Source organism: Microplitis mediator, chromosome 5 (assembly GCF_029852145.1).
Source record: "Microplitis mediator isolate UGA2020A chromosome 5, iyMicMedi2.1, whole genome shotgun sequence".
In the NCBI taxonomy this organism is placed as follows: Eukaryota; Metazoa; Arthropoda; class Insecta; order Hymenoptera; family Braconidae; genus Microplitis; species Microplitis mediator.
Genome location: NC_079973.1, coordinates 4,490,341 through 4,509,448, shown reverse-complemented (window position 1 = coordinate 4,509,448; position 19,108 = coordinate 4,490,341). Strand labels below are relative to the sequence as shown.

Here is a 19,108-nt window from a genome sequence, read left to right as displayed (position 1 = left end):
TTATAATAAAAAGTTATAACAAAGGGAATCAATATAAGAGAAAATAATGTGAAAAATATAATAAACGTTTCCCAAAAATTTCTAAATTCGCTAAACGGATGAATCATGAACGGGTAATTATTAATATGATTATTAATTTGTGATTTGACAGCTGCGTTGCTCTTTATCCAAGTTTTAGTTACTGGATGTCTACGTGACAAGATGCATCTTTTTATAATCCACCTTTTCATGTTATTTATTAAATTATCATCAGGATAAAGTGATCTTACGTGGTCCGGTTTATGTTCAAGTTGACATTTATGGACAACTTTCTCATGCTGTAATAAAATTAATGACAATTAAATATCCATTAACTCAAGACGATTTTTTTACGCATAATTATGCAATACCGGATTTTTTGACATGGGTTCAGGTACAAGTTGCATCAGGTCCATAATTACCAGCAGGTAAAAAAATAATTTATAGTTTAGATTTAATGATGCTGAAGTTAGCAGACAATTAGCAATTTACAGATTTAATTTTTAACAATTGAATTTAAAAAAAAACAAAAAAATAAAAATTGCACATGTAGAAAATTTAAAAAACCACAGGTGCAATTTTCTGAAATATTTTTTTTTTAATTTATCGTTTTTAGAAAAATTCAAAGTTAGACGTCAGCTGATTTCAGTATCAATTAACAATTTTTGAATTTTTTTTGAATTTATAAAAAAAAAACTAAAAATATGCACATGTAGAAAATTAAAAAAAATACAGGTGCAATTTTCTGAAATATTTTTTTTTTAATTTATCGTTTTTAAAAAAATTCAAAATTAGACGTCAGCTGATTTCAGTATCACAATTAAAAATTTTTGGATTTTTTTTTAAATTTGAAAAAAAAAACTAAAGATATGCACATGTAGAAAATTTAAAAAACTACAGGTGCAATTTTCTGAAATATTTTTTTTTTAATTTATCGTTTTTAGAAAAATTCAAAAATTATCAGACGTCAGCTGATTACAGTATCATCATATTTATTATCTACAAGTAATGTATGTATTTAAATAATAATGTCAGTTTGTTTTTTGCTAATAAACAAAGAATAATAATTTTTTTTTCATGACACGGGCCCTGAAAAATATAATTACGTTACTTAAAAGCATGACATACAGCTGCTTAGTGGATTCAGCTGATATATAATTGCAGCGACTCGAGTAAAGAAGGAATAATAAAAGTCAGCTGATGAAATTACAATGTAAATCATTAAATAAATGTGAAAGAAGATCGTGAACTTGAGAGTCAAGAGTGAGAGAAAGAGAGGGAGAGAGAAACAAAGACAACAAAAGTTTTTTGTTTGGATTTGTGTTGACTGTATACTGTAGTAGTATTTTATTAATATTTAATATCAAGCATTCAGCTGAACTTTATCAGCAACAGTCAGTCTTCCGTCAACTCTAGACACGTGTCTTTGGAGACACGATGGCTCTCGAAGATGCTGAGGATTATCATCCTGACGACGCAGGTGTCATACAATTACCAATAGAGGTAACTCTTATTTATGTTTATAAAATTAATTTTATTGATGACTCACCTAGAATTAATTATAGTAATTTTTTTATTTAAATCAATAGGTTATTATACATATAATGTCATATCTATCAGTATCTGATAGAATGGCTGCTGGTCTAGTGTGTCATCAATGGCACGAAGCATCACTCAGCACTAAATTTGTTGATAAACAAGCTGTCATTATCAGTAGAGAAGACGATAATTTGCAACTTGTTATGAATACGTTGCTTAAATCACAGAGACCTTTTCATCATTTTATATTTAAACAAGTTGAGATTAAAAGAAATTTACCTATCTGGGATAAATTTGGTGGAATTATACGCAGTTTAATATTGGTATCTACTAATTTATTTATTATTATTATTACTTATTTATTTAACACTTTTTCATTCATTCGCGTTATCACAGTGCGAATAAAAAAAAAACAACAAAACTAAAAAAAAAAGGAATAGAGTAAGAAGTAGCATTTGTGGCTGCTGCTCCATTTTTGGACATTTAATTATTTATTTTAATTAATGAAACAATATTTTTAAAAAGATTTCACTGTACTAGTGTGGAGAAAATACTTATTTACACATTTTAAAAATTAATTGGCGATGCGTGTTTTAGAAAATTATTTTAATTTAAATTTTAAAGTGTCCAAAACTGGACCTAAAGTGACCAGAAACGGTATCTCTACCCTACGAATTAGTGAAAATCACGTGACAATAAATATTTGGAAGTGAAAAATCAATTATTGCCAGTGAAAAGTATTCCAGTGTTTAAATTAATGACATAATTTTCACTAGTAAACATTGAATAGTCACTATTTCAAATTTAAAAGAGTAAACATGAACATACAGTTTAATTATTATGATCCTGAAGTCGGCAGACAATTAGTAATTTTCGGATTTTAATTATTGGATTCAGTTTTTACTCTATTTTCTATTTCCACTTGAATTGACTTCTTGACTGCACTTAGAGACTGGCCAAAAAATTTACCGATTTTGAGTAGTCATTTACTAATTTAAAAATTATACTTATGAGACCGTTTTGTACAAATGACTCATTGGAGTATGGAATCTCTAGAAGTCTATTTTCCATGATCATGAAGTTAGAAGACAATTAAAAATTTTCGGAGTATTTTTTCAACCAATCAATGACAAAAAAAAAATCTAAAAACATGCACATGTAGAAAATTTTAAAAACTACAAGTGCAATTTTTTCAAATATTTTTTTTTTTATAATTTATCATTAAAAAAAAATCCAAAAATTATTAGACGTCGGCTAACTTCAGTATCACTATTTTCCCATAGATTATTATTATTTTAAATAAAAATTAATTTAATTTTTCTTTTGTCTGCCAGGTCTGCTGTGATTTAAGTGAAAGAACACTCGTTACAATACTAAAATGTTGTAAAAATTTACGCACATTGCATATTAATGCTTGTAGAGAATGTCTGATGTCAGGAAGATTATTGGACGACGAAAAAGACGTTAAAGAATTATCAGATAACTTTAAATCCTTGATAGAACTGAGTTTGGCGTCAAATAGATATCTCAGCGACGCGCTTTTCAATAGAATTGTTTCAATATGTCCCAATTTACAGTCACTCAGTTTGACAGACTGTCAGCTGTCATTTCATTCAGGTGTTTACAAACGTTTTTATCCAGACAATAATTCAATTGAACAGGCATCGGAGTCATTGTTGACGTTTTTCAATGTTTTGTTGTACATTAAGAGACAGGCAAAAATACTTAAGCACGTGAGTTTTGGATCAACGTTGATTGACAGCACGGCCTTAATTAGTCTGGCAGGCGTTGAAGGATTGAAACTGGAGTCGCTTAGATTAAGATCTTGCGATCAGCTGACTAATGCAGGATTACGCAGTTTAAATAATCAAATAAATCTTAAAGTGTTGGACATAAGTTTTTGTACCCGAGTTACTGATCAAAGTTTAATTTGTATCTGTCAAAATTTGCTTAATCTAGAAAGTCTTAATATAAGACGTTGTCGTGCTATCACAGATTACGGAGTCTCGCAGTTGCGTTTGTTGAAAAAATTAATAGAACTTGATATTTCAGAGTGCGAGCAATTAACGGGCGCGTGTATTACCCAGGGATTATGTTGCTCGGCAATTAATGAGTCGAAATTAACAAGCGGAACGGCGCAGTATCACGATCCAGAGAATTTAAATGATAAATCTGACGCACGTACTGATGAATCAGTAAATGAGACTCGGAATATTTTACTAAACAATTGTTTACAAATATTGTCAGCAAATGCTTTGAATTTAGATGAGAAATCAATTGAGTGCATTGCCAATACGTTTCCAAAATTAACATTTCTTGATATTGGATATTGTTTCAGTGCAGTTAACGACAAAACAATTCAAAAAGTATTCAAAGAGCTTACAATGTTGAGGACACTGAGAATAAGTCGTTGTGATAAAGTCAGTGACGCGGGTTTGACTGGAATGGGCGCGGGTAATCGTGTTAATAACGTTGACTCTAAAATTGAAAAAATAATACCGGAACTCACGGGATCGAGATTTAAAATAAGATTGGGGTCGAGAGCTGAAGAAGAAATAGTGCGAGATGCTTATAGGAAAAGAGAAGTTATGGAAATGTGTGAAGATACAACTAGTCCTTGTGAACTAGATATTTTCTCGGGGTTTTCGTTGATCCGCTTGAGAGGATTGAGAGAACTTGATCTTACGGGCTGCAATAAAGTAACTGATGTTAGTTTGAAGCATGCGTTTACATTTCCTGAGTTACGTGTTCTGGATTTGAGCATGTGTCAGCAGGTAGTTATTTATAATTATGATTATTGTTATTGTTATTAATTATTAAGTTATAATGGTATTGAAATTTTATTAATTGATTTAAAAAAATTAATTGAAAAAAAGACAACGCAGTTGCAATTTTGCAGAGATTGGATTTTTAAAAAATTACTTAGAGTTGTAATCAATCAGAAGTTAAATGAAATTTCAGGTACATCTTGATGTCAAATTATAATTAGAATTTTCAAATTTTGTAGGCTGATATTTAATTACTAAATTTCATTTGACTCCTAATTGATGACATCTAATTTTTTTAAAGTCTTCATCTAGTTGGCGTATTTTCATTTAACGCTTAAATTATTTTTTAATTAATTAATGAAATTTTATTACAGTTCTAGTTGATTGAATATTTAAAAAAGTGGGGGCACTGCTTAAGAATATTCTTAAGAATATTCTCAGACAATATTCTCAGACAATACCCCCCACTTTATAACAATATTCATTGACTTTTAACTGTCATACCCGTATTAAAATTTCATTTATTAATTGAAAAAAAGGCGTAGTTGCGATTTCGCCGAGATGTAGAATTTAAAAAAAATTACTCACAATTGATATCAATTAGGAGTCAAACCAAATTTGGTCAATAAACTTCAGTAAAATCTTCATGTCAATTTTAAAATTCAAATTTTCAAATTTTTTAGGCCAAAATTTATTTATCAAATTTCGTTTGACTCCTAATTGATGACAACTGTAATTAATTTTTTTTAAAATCTATACCTGGTTGGCGTTTTTTCATACGGTTTTGAAAGTTTAAAGTCATTGAATATTTAAAAACAAGTGGGAGGGGGACACTGTCTGAAAATCCCCTCAATTATTAATAACAAATATTACTCATGAAATCCAATTTACAGATAACTCATATAGGACTTGACTATCTCACAAAAAATAATCAAGCAATCGAAGATCTAAATCTTTCCCAGTGTCACAATGTCACAGATATCGGTATTTTATATGTCGCACAGAGATTGTACAGATTAAAACGCCTTCAAATTCGAGTATGATATTTATCTCTATATATTTTATAATCAAATAAATATTTATAATTTATTATATAATCAAATAATTATTTAAATTAATCATTAATTATTCTACAGGGCTGTTCACAATTAACAGATCACAGTCTTGCTGGGATAAAATTGTACTGCAAAAATCTTCAGTATTTAGATGCCAGTTTTTGTCGTGGAGTAACAACTAGCGGTATTGAAAGTCTTTGTTCTCATTTACATGTCAAATTTTCAGAACAACTTGACAGTTTGAGTACCAGAGATATTCCAGTACCGCCTTTAATACGGAGATAAATTTATATTTTTTAAATATTGGCAGTGTTACATCTCTACTCAAGGGAAGTAGCTACAACTCAACTCAACTCACTCACAACTTTACTCAGCCTCAACTCTACTCAGTTATATCTTTACTCAGCTTCATCTCTACTCACATATTTTAGCCTATTGTAAAATAGCAATTCTTTGTGAGTACAGTTGTAGCTGAGTAAAGATATAACTGAGTAAAGTTAAACCTGAGTAAAAAAACTGTGAGTAGAGTTGAAGCTGAGTAAAATTGTTTTTCCTTGAGTAGAGATGTGTGAGTAGAATTGTAACACTGCCAAAATATTGAGGAAAGTCGATTCGGAATAAAATTCCGTCCTTGTTGAATGTGCAATTCTAGTGAAAAAAAAGTATATATATATATATATATATGATAAATAGTATTTATTTATTAAAAACGGTTGATAAAAAATTGTAATAATTTACTATTAAAAATTTTATTTAATGTTATTTATTAAATTTGTAAATATAAATTTTATATATTTATATTGATTATAATGTGCCTTGGCTACAAGGAAAAATTAAATAATAAAATAATTATTTATAATGTTATTTATTATTTTATTTTTTACAATTTATCATAATACATTTAGTATATTATATTAATAATATATAACTAAACATAATCAAAATTATACACAAAGTTTGGATCGCGGCTATACCACCGCAAAAAGTGATATATAATTTATTATTATAGTATGATAATTCAAAAATAATTCGAGTTTAATTAATAACTCCATATAATTTGTAGATAGTCATTACAATAATTAAGTTTTAATCTCTTTAAAATAATTGTTTATTATAAAAGCGTGGAAATATTCTATGATATTCTATTTAGTGTAAAAAAATAATCAAGTGATGTAATAAAAAAAATTTTTCTCAACTAGCAATTGAGTGAAACATAACAATTTTCCCTGATTAAAAACTCCGACTGAAACTCAATCGGACTTCAGTCAGATTCAATTCCAAACAAACATCCAATCAGAATTGTTCGGGAAAATTTCAAGTTTTTGATTGAATTTCAATCGGAAAAAAATATTTTTTATTCCGAGTAAATCAGTTTGAAATTTTTCAATCAGAATGAATCGGATTTTATCTAAAAATAATTTTTTCCAATTATTTTCCGGCTTCTGATTACTCTTCCATCGGATTCATTCGGAACTTTCCGATTAAATCTGATTGAAAATTAATCAAATTTCAATCAGATTCAATTGGAAACAAACATCCAATTAGAATTGCTCAGGAAAATTTCAAGTTTCCGATTAAATTTTTACCGGAAAAAAATATTTATATTCTGATTAAATCAGATTGAAATTTTCCACTAAAAATGAATAGGATTTTATCTGAAAATATTTTTCTTTCAATTATTTTCCATTTCTAATCAACTTTCCATAGGATTTACTCGGACCTTTTCGATTAAATCCGATTAAAACTGACTGAAAATCAACCCGAAATTTCCAATCAGAATTTTTCAGTCGGAGTTTTTAATCAGGAATAGTTTTAGTTTTATTTAAAAGTTACATAATATTTATTTCCACTTTTTTTAATGCAAAAAAAATTATTAATATAATGAGTGATTAACTTTATTTTAATCATCGTTTATTACTTTTATTTTACGGCGTATTTTTAGAATTTTATTTTCATAAAACTGATTTCTATAAAATATAACTGCTACTAAAAATTACGTATTTTTATCATCAGATCGTATAAATATTATTTAATAGTTGATTATTACTCGTTAATTGTACAGATACGGCACTTATTACAAACGTGAAAATAATTATTTACTACCCCTATCCAAACGTTAAATAGTAACTCAGCATTAGTGTAAAAAATCTGATACTTCATATTAATAATAAATGAAATCTTATTTTTTTACGGTACTATCTAATTAATAGAATAAATATTATTGCCATTGAAATTCTATTACACGTAGAGACAAAATGAATCGCAATAATAATTAAAATTAAAATAGTAATTGCAGTTTAAAGTAATTAAGTGTAAAAAAAATTATATTTTGTGTGATTGATTTATTTAAAATAAAATTTAAAAAGAAAGTAAATATACATTTTGATTTTAAATTCTGATTATTGATGGAAAATTTTAAATTTATAAGATTATGTTTTTTTCTTAATAAATTTATTATATTTAATTATCAATATTTTTCAGTCAATTTTCAAAGATTATATTTAATCGATGATTAGATCATTATAATCTTAACGATAATTAATAAATATAATGCACTTGAGGGTATACTCAGACACTACCCCCCAATTTTTTTTAAATACTGTATTCAATTACTTTCACCTGTAATATCATCATTAGAATTTTAATAATTAATTATGCACCTGAAGATCGAAACGTTTTTCACGGAACGAAAGTAAAAAAAACAACGAAAAGTAAAAAATCTACTGGGTCTAGATTTCTGAAATGTTTCGTACTTCAGCCGAAAATTTCAGGCCGACCCTAACTACCCCTTAAGTCACCTTTAGAGTCAAATTACATAAATTATTTTCATTTTTGTTGCCTGAAAAACGTTCCGTTCTTCAGGTACACAATTAGTTTGAATGAAGTTAAAGCATTAATTGAAAAAAGTACAACTTCGTTACATTTTTCCGGGTATAGTTTTCAAAAAAAATAACTTAGAATCAGTTTTTCAAACCAGGTTTAAAAAAATATTGCTAGTATATATACATTAATAATATTGTAACGAATGTAAAACCTGTTACCAGTTACTACAATATATAGATATACCAACAATAATAATTTAAACCTGGATTGAAAAACTGGCCCTTACAGTTGTTATTAATTATAAGTAAATATTCATGCCAATTTTATAATTCAAATTTTCGAATTTTTTATTCTAAATTTTAGTTACTGAATTTCGTTTGACTCTTAATTGATAACAACTGCAAGTAATTTTTTTTCAATTATTTTTTAATTAATTAGTAAAATTTTAATACAGTTATGAAAGTTCTAGTTCATTGAATATTTAAAAAAGAGGGGAAGGGGCACTGTCTAAGAATACCCTTGAGGACATTCTCAGACAATAGCCCCCACTTTTTAAAAATATTCAATAACTTTTAACTGCCATGACGGTGTGAAAATTTCAGTAATGAATTTAAAAAAAATTAAAACATTAATTGAACAAAGGACAATTTCACCGAGATATAGAATTTGATAAAATTACTTACAGTTGTTATCAATTAGAATTTTAGTAAAATATTTATGGTAATTTAATAATTTAAATTTTCAAATTTTGTATTCTAAAAGTAATTTACCAAATTTCGTTTGACTCCTAATTGATGTCAATTGTAAGTAAATTTTTTTTAAATCTGTATCTCGGCGAAATTGTCCTTCTCTCAACTGATGCTTCACTCATATTTTAATTAATTAATAAAATTTTAATACGGCCATGACAGTTCGTCATTGAATATTTAAAAAAGTAGAGGGTACTGTCTAACACCTCTAAAACAATTTTTACGCAAATTTCCTTGTTTTTTTATATTTTACCCATAGTAAATAAAGTAAATGATACAACCCCCCGTACCATTTAAAATTTTAAATCCTGTCAGGTAAAACTTTGCCGCTACATCAACATTAAATAATTTATCATCATTTATTCCATCTACTCACTATTCTCTAATAAAAATTTATACATTTTTATTTCTTACAGAATTATTGTAAATGTAAAAATGATTTTTTTTTTTCAAAACTTCATTTTGTTTTGTTATTTGCTGAGTATTCAAATATTTTAAACTGCTTTTATTTTATTGTTATGATATACGTTTTTATAAAAGTGCGTTCCGAGTGCTTACTTATGTTTCATATATGGACTTAACATATTTATTATAATTACTTTTATTATTTAATCAATAAGATTTTCATAAAAACATTATTTTTTTTCCTTTATTTTCAAATGATGTTAAGAGACTCAGCCTTATCCATTAGTTACTCTTCAGAAGCTGGAATGGAGAAAAATTATTATTCCAATCCATTTATCGTTGACATATATGTTTATAATTTATAGATTTAATCGACGTATGTTAAAAGAAATGAATTTAAATCTGTATTATTAACAATTCAATAGAGAGCGCATATTTTTTTATAAACATTATATACAATAATATAGCAACCAATCATATTTTCTATGGCACTAATATTCAAACTTGTAGTGCCACTAGTAATTAAATATGTCGTTATAAAAATATATTCAACATTAATAAATATCGCGAATTCAAAAATAACTGGAAGTTTAAATTAATGAAGTCAAGAGACAATAATAATTAATTTGTTTTTTTTTTTTTTAATAGAGATTACGTTAAAATTTTTTATTTATTTTTAACAATTAAAACAAGCATCTCTTATAAATTTAAAGAAACAAAAATTTAGATTAATAATTATTAGTAGGAACAAGATTTTTGCCTTAACTTCGAAATGAATGGTTCAAATGTTTAATATTACGGCGAAAATATTGGTCTTAGAAAAAAACTTTTCAAACAAAAGTTGTAGGAATCTTTATTTTCTAGAGAAAAAGTCTCTTATGATTTTTTTGTACGACCAATATTTTAACCGTAATTTCAAAATTACGATTTTCATAATTAACAACAATTTGAATAATTCATTATAAATCTCAATTTTTGAATTACAGCGAAAATATTGGTCTTATAAAAAAACTTTTGAAACAAAAGTTGTAGGAAATTTATTTTTATAAAAAAAATGTCTCTTATGATTTTTTCATACGACCAATATTTTCATTGTAATTCCAAAATTAAGATTCATAATGAATTATTCAAATTTTTATTAATTATGAAAATCTTAATTTTGAAATTACGGTGAAAATATTGGTCGTATAAAAAAATCATAAGAGTCATTTTCTCTAGAAAATAAAATTTCCTACAACTTTTATTTGAAAAATTTTTTTATACGGGCAATATTTCCACTGTAATTTCGAAATTTCACACCATTAACTATTAATTGTTATTTTTAAATAAAAGCAAAAATCTTGGTCCTAATTATTACAATTTTTTTTTCCTTCAAAATTACAAATGTTTTTTTTTTTACAATAATTTTTTGGTAATTGCTGGTGGCCTTATATAAATCCAAATAATTAATTAATAACATTTTTTATATCAATAGAATTGACAGATTTGTTAAGTTTTTTTTTTGTTTTTTATGTATTTATATAAAATTACTTATTGGTAAAAAAAAAAATGTTAGTCAAGTCCATTTATATGTTCGCTGACGCTGTCAGTTATTACAATTATTTATATAACGTTATATAATTTTTCGAGTGTCTTAATAACGATTATTGTGACGCACAAGTTATGAAAAAAAGACAATGAAAAAAAAAAAATAATAATAATATATGTTTTATGTGTATATATAATATACGTATTTAATGAAAACAGAGTAAATAATTATGAAAAAAAAAGTTATTTTCAATTTAAAAATGATAACTTTAAACCTATTATTTTAATTATTATAATTATTACTCTAATGATATTTACAACGACGTTAAACGTATTTTAATAAAATGATAAGTCGGATAATAATTATAAAAAAAATGATAAATAAATAAACACTGTATACTCTGTAATTTATCACATTAAATTTCTCACGATAAAATCACTTGTCGTACGTTTTTACATAACATTTTTTTTGTCTATAACAAAATTTATAGTTTATAGCACGCGATTCATGTAGAATAAATACACTCACCAACAGTAAATGATAATAAATTTATAAGTTAGCGGATGAATTTCCATTCCCTGAGACCAAAGAGTCAAGCAGTAGAGATTTGCTATCTTCTAAATCCAATGATTCTTGATTGTAAAATTCATTCGTTGAATTCTGAGTATCTGTACATTCAGTGCCCAAGTTATTGGTGTTCAGGAACATGTCATCGTCAAAGTCTAGAAGATTGGACGGTGTGTAAGCCATTAATTCTCCACCAGTTGCTCCATTTGCTGTAAAAAAAAAATTATTTATTCATTATCATCATTATTTTTTTGTCTTAATGCTCAGAGGGTTGATCAACAAAATGGCAAGCAAGTGCAGCAGGTTTAAGTAGACGGAGAGATCCGAGTTTAACAGCTTTCTGTATCCGTGATGCCAGAAACTCAACAAGTTGGTATTCTAGCTAATGCAGATACAAAAGACTTTCATCTCTCCAAGGACACCACTAATGAGTACAAGTTTGACACGGTAGCCTGGGTAAAGTTTGCCCATTCTCCAGGAGATCCTGATATATCTGTTACTTGTGTTCTTCTTTAACCTCTTCTTTATACTCAACTGATACTGAGAACCCAGTGGTTTTATCGAAGAGCACAATGTCAGGTTTGTTGTGATCAATTTTCCGAATTATTGCGAATGCCGCGTTCTAATAAATACAAAGTGGAAGAAACCCTTTTTAGGGTATTGAGAAGAAGTTGCATCTCACCACTAATCTGCAACCTGAAGACCAATACAGGGAATTGGTACCATGGGGAGCCCATTCCACGCCCCACTTCGACCAGAGTCTCTGTATTTCCCGAGATTGGAGAAGTGATGGGCCCAAGTGAGGTTGGACTCGTGGTGGCTGGAGGTAAGGCACCCACATGCATTGCATGCCTAAAGGGTAAGCTGATGTGAGCTTATGCTCACATTTCGCTTTTATAATATTACGGTAGAAGGTAGTGGATACGCAACGCGAGTATGCCCAAGAGAGTGCGGTATCGGTCTCCCGTCAAACGGAGGTAGATTTCGATCCCGTTACATTAATTAGTTCTAATAAATACAGCTATGGTCATTCTCAATAACTTAAGGAATATCTCTTGGCAGGTAAGGTAGCACTGGTGTTTTATCGATACCATGTGTTGAAGGGGGTAATAAAGTACTCAGAGAGCAGCATTATGTGGATGTATGCATTTCTAGCGAGCACAGGGATGCTGACAAGAGATGCATGTCTCTGGACGTTACTTACATACCCTACACAGTGTGTTGTGCAGCTGCACTTGGTGCACTTTAGCACATTATTATTATTGTACATTAATATTAATTAACATTACACTATATTTTATTATTCAAACTTACCGCCAATTGGATCTTCATCATCTTTCTCATGTGTCGGATTCAATTCAGGGTTAACTGGTATACCAAATGACATTGGATCGTTATTACCAAATAGCTGATAGAAATAAATAACAAATATCATTTAATATAAGTATTAAATAATAGAATTTTAAATATAAAATAAAATGAAACTAAAAATTTGAAGGGATCAAAATTATTAATGAATTTCCATCAAATGTTATTTTTTTTCATACTTCATTTTAAAAACTTTTACTTTTTGGCGCTAAAATTTAGTCGCGGAAAAAATCATAAAATATCTTCAATACAACAGTACATATAAATAAAGCTAAAAAAAGTATTATTGTTATATTTCTTTATACTTACTTCCATTAATGTGTTGGCGTCAATGGTGTAGCCTTCACTGCGTAACATTTCACGAAGATTTTCCAAATCATTGTGCATTGCTTCCAGATGATTATCCATTTCTTCCCTATTTCATTTTAAAAAAATGCAAATAAATTATCTAAGTTCAAATTTTATAAACAAATTAAATAAATCATCGCTCTTAATATGGAACATTAGTGACAGTGAGAAAAAAATTAATTAAAATTTTACATGATTCTAAATATCAATTATTTTTGTTTAATATAATTTTGACTGATTTAAAAAAAATATCCAAGATATTTTATAATGTCAACTAAATTTTTAAATAATTTAAAAAATAAAACCTGTAGGTCTAATAAATAAAAGAAAAACTATAAAAATGGTTAAGTCTTATAAATAACTGGTCACCATATTAATGTTTTAACCAACCGTGTAATTAATAAGCGGTAAATTTCTATGAAATCGTGAAAAAACTCATGGTCCAATTTAAACTTACATCGATCCTAACCTGTAAGATGGATTAGACATGCTCGAAGGACTAACACAACTCAATGACAAATTGCCGGTCTTGCTGCTGGAACCTGCATCACTATTATTGCTTGAAGTCGTTGTCTTGGTCTGTAGGTCCGGTTTCGGAGCTTCCTGTTTCATCTTATCACCAGAATGTCTGGCATTTCCATTACTGGTGTCATCTTGAGCCAGTCCACGAGATTTTTGTTTATTTTTTTCTCCAGCATCTTCATTGTTTTCGAGGCTTGTAGCAGAAGCGGCAGTGTCGGCTAGCATCTCAGGAATAATAAACATCTCGTCCAAATTTATGCTGTTTGATTCACTATCGTCAGCAACAGCTGCAGCAGCGACAACTTCTTTAAGATCGTTGTCAATGTCGTCGGAATCTTCATCTGCTTCTGATGAATCGTTCAACTTGTTGATGTTTGCTGCCATCGCTGCGAGTTTTGAGCTTCTTACAGTCTTTATTGGTATCGGTTTTACCTGTTGCTTCACTGATGGCTTTTTCTCCAACAGTTGTACCGGGGGCTGAGTAGTTTCGTTCGGGTAAACTTCGAGCATTAACGTTTCTTCCCTAAAAATTTAGACAGCGATCTCTTTCCAGTCTTTTTAATTCTATTCTATTTTTTTTTGTCATGAGTTTGTTAACATTCTTGTCATAACTAAGAATTTTTTTCGCTAGCGGCTTATAGTACTTGTGATTATGATATTTTATATATTTATTTATATGCAATGCAAGTTAGAAACAAACATGCCAATGTTATTGTTTTAATATTTACAAATGTAATGAATGGATGGATAATAAAATTAATTATTTTCTGATTATCTTAAAATATATTAGAGGAAAAGCCAGAGCTTTTATTTTTTAAACTCCTCTTTGATTAAAAATTCAAATTTATCAACTAATTTTTGTATCAGGAGGTTTTTTTTTTAATTTTTTCATGCTTCAAGTATTCAAAAAATAAATCATTCTGTTCAAATAAACAAGTAGATATAGTACATGATAAATTTTATGTGAAAGCAATAAATAAATTTAATGTTTATATGTATATCAAAATTTTAAATATATGAATGAGAAAAAATGATAACCTGGGTTCTTCTCCGATTTCCGTCGATGGGATCAGAATTTTGACAGGCACTGTGTTTTTCCTCCTGATAAATACCAAACAGTTATTGCTAAACATCATTTTAATTTATATACATTTTTTTTCCAAAATAATAATTCATAATTTGAGTAAAAAAAATTTTAAATCCGAATTTTTAAATTAAATTTGAAATAAATAAAAATAAAGTTTAAGTAACGGAGAAGAAAACCAACTATTAACGGATTACGTTTTATCAGTTGGTCTCCCAAGTATATAAACAAAAATATTTACAATAAAATGATAAATGTGGGCCATGAAAATGTTAACGTTTAGTATAAAATGTTAGTAAAAAAATAATTGTCAACATGATTAAAATAAAATTTAAATGTACAATTAATGCTTCGATGGCAAACAAAGTTTCTCGGTTACATGTCTAAATATCAGTCATAATATCACATAAAAAAATATCTTACAATAAATTATCTCACGTCTAATTATCACTTGCTCATATATCGCAATATTTTAATATCATACTGTAAAATATTTTGATGTAAAAATGGCCCGAGAACTTTACAAAGCCGTGTAGTGTAAAATAACAGTGTAATTTTAACACGGTGTAATCTACTACTTTTACACCTCGTGTAAATTTAATGTAAATGTTTTACATTTCGTGTTACTCATTATAATTTTTAATTTACCCTGCCTAAATTTAACACGAGATTTGGTGTAATTTTTACAGCAAAATTTTTACAAAGACATTTACACTACACCGAGTCCAAAAATATTTTTACAGTGCATATAAAAAAATATTGTTTATTAATGAGCGTGAATTTGGCGGGCAATTCTCAATTTTTAAATAAATAAAATGTAAGAAGAAAAATTAAAAATTGCGTATTTAAATATTTGAAAAATCAGCGCGCGCATTTTTTCAAATTTAATTATTTTAATTATTTATTTAAAACTTGTAAATTGTCGCATGTCTGCTACATACACACTCACATTTATTAACATAAAATATACTAGGCATCGGTTTTCATGGTTTTTTTTTACGCGTGATATTATTACGCTGTGAAATTCAGGCGCATGATATTCTGATAAATGATAATTAGACGTAAGATATTTTCTTATGTGATATTATGACTGACTTTTCATTTACTAAACAATGATGTGGTAAAATAAATTAATGTATTCCAAATAAATATAAACCCAAATCCCCAACTATCTTCTGTTCCACCTGATAAATAATAAACAGATAAAAAATCTGACCTATCTTTAAAAAGCTGAAAATAAACTATGAATACTTTGTAATATTTAATTAAAGAGGAAAACACCAATAAAAAAAAAATAATAATAATTTGAACTCATCCATGCACAAATGATTAGAAATAAAAAATAATGTTATAAAATTATAGTGGAATATTTTTTATATTTTTACTAAATGGAATTTTATTTTATTTTTAATCTTTGTCTTGGTTATAAAAAGAGCTCTGATACGATATCGATTAAAAAAACTAAATTAAATTTATTTTTTAATATTCACTTACTTCTTTTTTGGTTTCAAGGCAACTCTTTTTTTAGAAGACGTTTCTTGGGTTTCTGACTGATCATTTTTACCGGTTGTGTTTTGAGAAAAGTGAACTGTCTCAATATGTTCGTCGTCCAAACCGGCTATGGACTCAGGACTTTGGACAGATGGGTGATGATTCTCCAGCATTCTGTAAGACAACATTAGCAATTAGTAATTAAATATTTTTAAATAAAATAATGAATATGAAAATTAATTACTCGGCAACGATGTACTCAGAGTCAAGATCATCAACGTGATGCTCATGTTCGGAGGCATCTAGCTCGTGAATCACAGGGCCAGTGGGAGAAGCTTCGGGCTGAAAAATATATGAATAAATAAGTATACATAAGAAAAAAAATGATCAAACTTAAAAGTACTTAAGTATGAAGCTCACTACAAGTTTATCTACTTTCATCTGTTTGTTCCGTTGATGATCATCGATCATCAAAGGATATCGTCTTTTAACAGAAAGACCGCCGCTTCTTGATGGCTGCACAAGTGTCACTAAGAAATGTATGAGTTTGTTGACGATTTCTTGCTGTTTAAGATGCTTTCGTCTGAGCATCGCCAACTCTCGCCACAGTGCTTCGTTTTCTCTCTTCATAGCTCCAAGTCTCGAGTCCATGTGTTCCTGTCGTCCTCGCATGCTTCTCACTTCGCTCAAAACTTTATTCATTACTTCAGCTTTTATCGGAGGATGACCGTCCTGAGTTTTACTGGATGCAATCTTAAGTTATTTGAAATAAAAAAATTTAATTAATTAATTATTTAACAATAAAAATATTTAATGTAAATAAAAATATATTCGCACCTTTCTCTTGATGTGTTCTAGTAAATAAGGATGATCTTTAATAAAATACTGATGCGCAAATTCCATTTCATCCCTTTCACATTTCAAACCTCCAAGTTCTACGGATACCTTCTTGTGAAATCCATCTAAAATTTTTTTAATTAAATTCATTAGTCATTTTATTAATTCACGTCGTACTCACACTAAAATAATAATCATAGTGATACATACACATATTCAATTGACGTACAAAACTAGCCATATTGTTATGTTTATAATAATGTGGCAATAGTTCTCTAGCAAATTGGGCCGGATTTCTAATAAAAAAACTCCTTCCATTCTATAAAAAAAAAAATAATAAATAAATTCATATTAAAATTTATATCAATTGATAAATTTATAATCAAGTAATGGAATTTTTTTTATTACAATGAATCTTTAAGTTTTGAATTTTTGAATTTTTAATTTACCCGCGGGAATTTTTAAAATTTTTAAATGATTAAAAATTATGATACAGAAATTAGCCGAGGTCTAGTAACGTTTAGATTTTTTCCAAAACAAAAAAAAAAAAATTACATTTGAAAAATTGCACTCAGTTTTTTAAAATTCCTACAGATGCATATTTTTACTTTTTTTTGTCTGTTAATTTCAGGATTAAAATTTATTTTTAAAATAAATTACAAAACTAATCAACGAATTCTCATAAGTAATATACTATATCACAATATAAAATCTCATGTTTAAATTTATTGGTTTTTTTCCGTCTATTTACTAATTGCACATACATATTATTGCAATAATTAATTATTGATTAAATTAATAATTATATAAGTAATCTGGTAACAATTTCCTGACGTATGTCCGTAAAACAAGTTTTGGATTATCTAAGATTTTTACAAGTGTAATTTAAACATCAATACATTAATATATATCAATAAATCCTAAAAAAATATGAAATTAAAAACAATGCAGCATATGATGATAGATATCGAATAATAAAATAGATAAAACCGCATTTGTAAGCAGATGTCATTGCCCGAGTGGTCTATCTGGCCAACTATTAAATAATTTTAAGTATAAATTTGTCATTGTATGATTGTATTATTAAGTTTGATCGGCATCAGTGAGCTGATCGTAAGGGGGAAGAGGAAATTTCCACGAACATTGTACGTTGAATAACAAACTTAAACGTTTGGATTGCGTTTGCTAAATAAAATAAAGAGATTGCGTGAAAGGACAAAATTGAACGTAATTACCAAATGTACGTTTTATTTACGTTTTTTATGTGTCACTTACCAGCTGAATAATATAGTCAACTATAAATAATTAAATGTCTACATGATAGTGAGTTTGCTTGGTAACAGTAAAGTTAATGACATAAATATGTACATAAATAAAATTACTACGGATACTCACGGGTGCCCAACAAATAAGGTCGTCAGTCTCAGGATCTTCAACTAATTTCCAAAGTTTTCCAAGGAATGCCGGGACACTCGTTTCCACTTCCGTAACAGTATGCATTTTATTATCACTGTTAAAAATATTATTTTAATACATATATTATTGTATGTAATTAAGTTATTGTTTTTTTATAAACTTGTATATTTATTTTTTTACGAGAGTATGTCCTCACATTTCAGCACATTTACCAGTAATGGCTCCTATATGACGATGTTGTTCTGAGACCGATACTACCGCCGCGTTTGCAGCGACACAGTCAAATGCAATATATATATATCTATATATGTATATAGAAAATAAGTACCAAGCACCGTACCCTGTTTACCAGCACCAGCACCAGCACCTCTATGTCCTCTGCTAAAATTTTCTCTGCTCTTATTATCTTTCAGGTTGACACGGACTGTACTCAATACGACTACGCATAAATAAAAATAAAATGAAGTATTAATTAATGAAATATGTCAATTAATTTATCACCGCATACTTCAAATCACACGATGTCACACTATTTTTTAAAATTGAATGTGTAATTTTTAAAAATAAACTTGTTTTTTTTTAACTCCAAA

At 28.0% G+C, this 19,108-nt stretch overlaps 2 protein-coding genes across 9 annotated transcripts; one reads left to right on the top strand and one right to left on the bottom strand.

Moving 5' to 3' along the window:
• The first annotated feature begins 191 nt into the window (after positions 1 to 191).
• Positions 192 to 6,097, top strand: LOC130667468 (F-box/LRR-repeat protein 20). The gene is made up of 7 exons (XM_057469056.1): positions 192 to 446; positions 963 to 1,028; positions 1,137 to 1,521; positions 1,608 to 1,880; positions 2,892 to 4,331; positions 5,219 to 5,362; positions 5,462 to 6,097. Exons 3-7 carry the CDS (start codon positions 1,456 to 1,458, stop codon positions 5,663 to 5,665), a joined length of 2,127 nt encoding a protein of 708 aa, XP_057325039.1. The 5' UTR covers positions 192 to 446; positions 963 to 1,028; positions 1,137 to 1,455; the 3' UTR covers positions 5,666 to 6,097.
• On the bottom strand, positions 5,972 to 19,063 carry LOC130667469 (heat shock factor protein-like). Of its 8 annotated transcripts, XM_057469060.1 has the most exons (13): positions 19,027 to 19,063; positions 18,859 to 18,957; positions 18,498 to 18,612; positions 17,313 to 17,421; positions 17,103 to 17,227; positions 16,686 to 17,018; positions 16,510 to 16,607; positions 16,269 to 16,439; positions 14,729 to 14,791; positions 13,626 to 14,213; positions 13,130 to 13,235; positions 12,767 to 12,860; positions 10,612 to 11,661 (listed from the first exon to the last, which is right to left on the bottom strand). In XM_057469060.1, exons 3-13 carry the CDS (start codon positions 18,600 to 18,602, stop codon positions 11,435 to 11,437), a joined length of 2,019 nt encoding a protein of 672 aa, XP_057325043.1. In that variant the 5' UTR covers positions 18,603 to 18,612; positions 18,859 to 18,957; positions 19,027 to 19,063; the 3' UTR covers positions 10,612 to 11,434. The 8 variants fall into 8 exon arrangements, with proteins under 8 accessions (XP_057325042.1, XP_057325048.1, XP_057325043.1 ...); XM_057469059.1 differs by lacking the exons at positions 18,859 to 18,957; positions 19,027 to 19,063 and adding an exon at positions 5,972 to 9,657 and having other exon boundaries at positions 11,414 to 11,661; positions 18,498 to 18,708; XM_057469065.1 differs by lacking the exons at positions 18,859 to 18,957; positions 19,027 to 19,063 and adding an exon at positions 5,972 to 9,657 and having other exon boundaries at positions 11,414 to 11,661; positions 13,638 to 14,213; positions 16,701 to 17,018; positions 18,498 to 18,708.
• Between the last annotated feature and the right edge of the window lie 45 nt (positions 19,064 to 19,108).

What these genes read in the sequence shown, in the direction of transcription:
- LOC130667469 (XM_057469060.1), bottom strand. Translation starts at nt 18,602, where the DNA reads ATGCATACTGTTACGGAAGTGGAAACGAGTGTCCCGGCATTCCTTGGA. An exon ending in GCCTTGAAACCAAAAAAGAA is followed by an intron (nt 14,792 to 16,268) that starts GTAAGTGAATAT and finishes GGTATTTATCAG; the next exon opens with GAGGAAAAACACAGTGCCTG. An exon ending in TCTTACAGGTTAGGATCGAT is followed by an intron (nt 13,236 to 13,625) that starts GTAAGTTTAAAT and finishes AAAATGAAATAG; the next exon opens with GGAAGAAATGGATAATCATC.
- LOC130667468 (XM_057469056.1), top strand. Translation starts at nt 1,456, where the DNA reads ATGGCTCTCGAAGATGCTGAGGATTATCATCCTGACGACGCAGGTGTC. An exon ending in TTATACGCAGTTTAATATTG is followed by an intron (nt 1,881 to 2,891) that starts GTATCTACTAAT and finishes TTTGTCTGCCAG; the next exon opens with GTCTGCTGTGATTTAAGTGA. An exon ending in ATTTGAGCATGTGTCAGCAG is followed by an intron (nt 4,332 to 5,218) that starts GTAGTTATTTAT and finishes TCCAATTTACAG; the next exon opens with ATAACTCATATAGGACTTGA.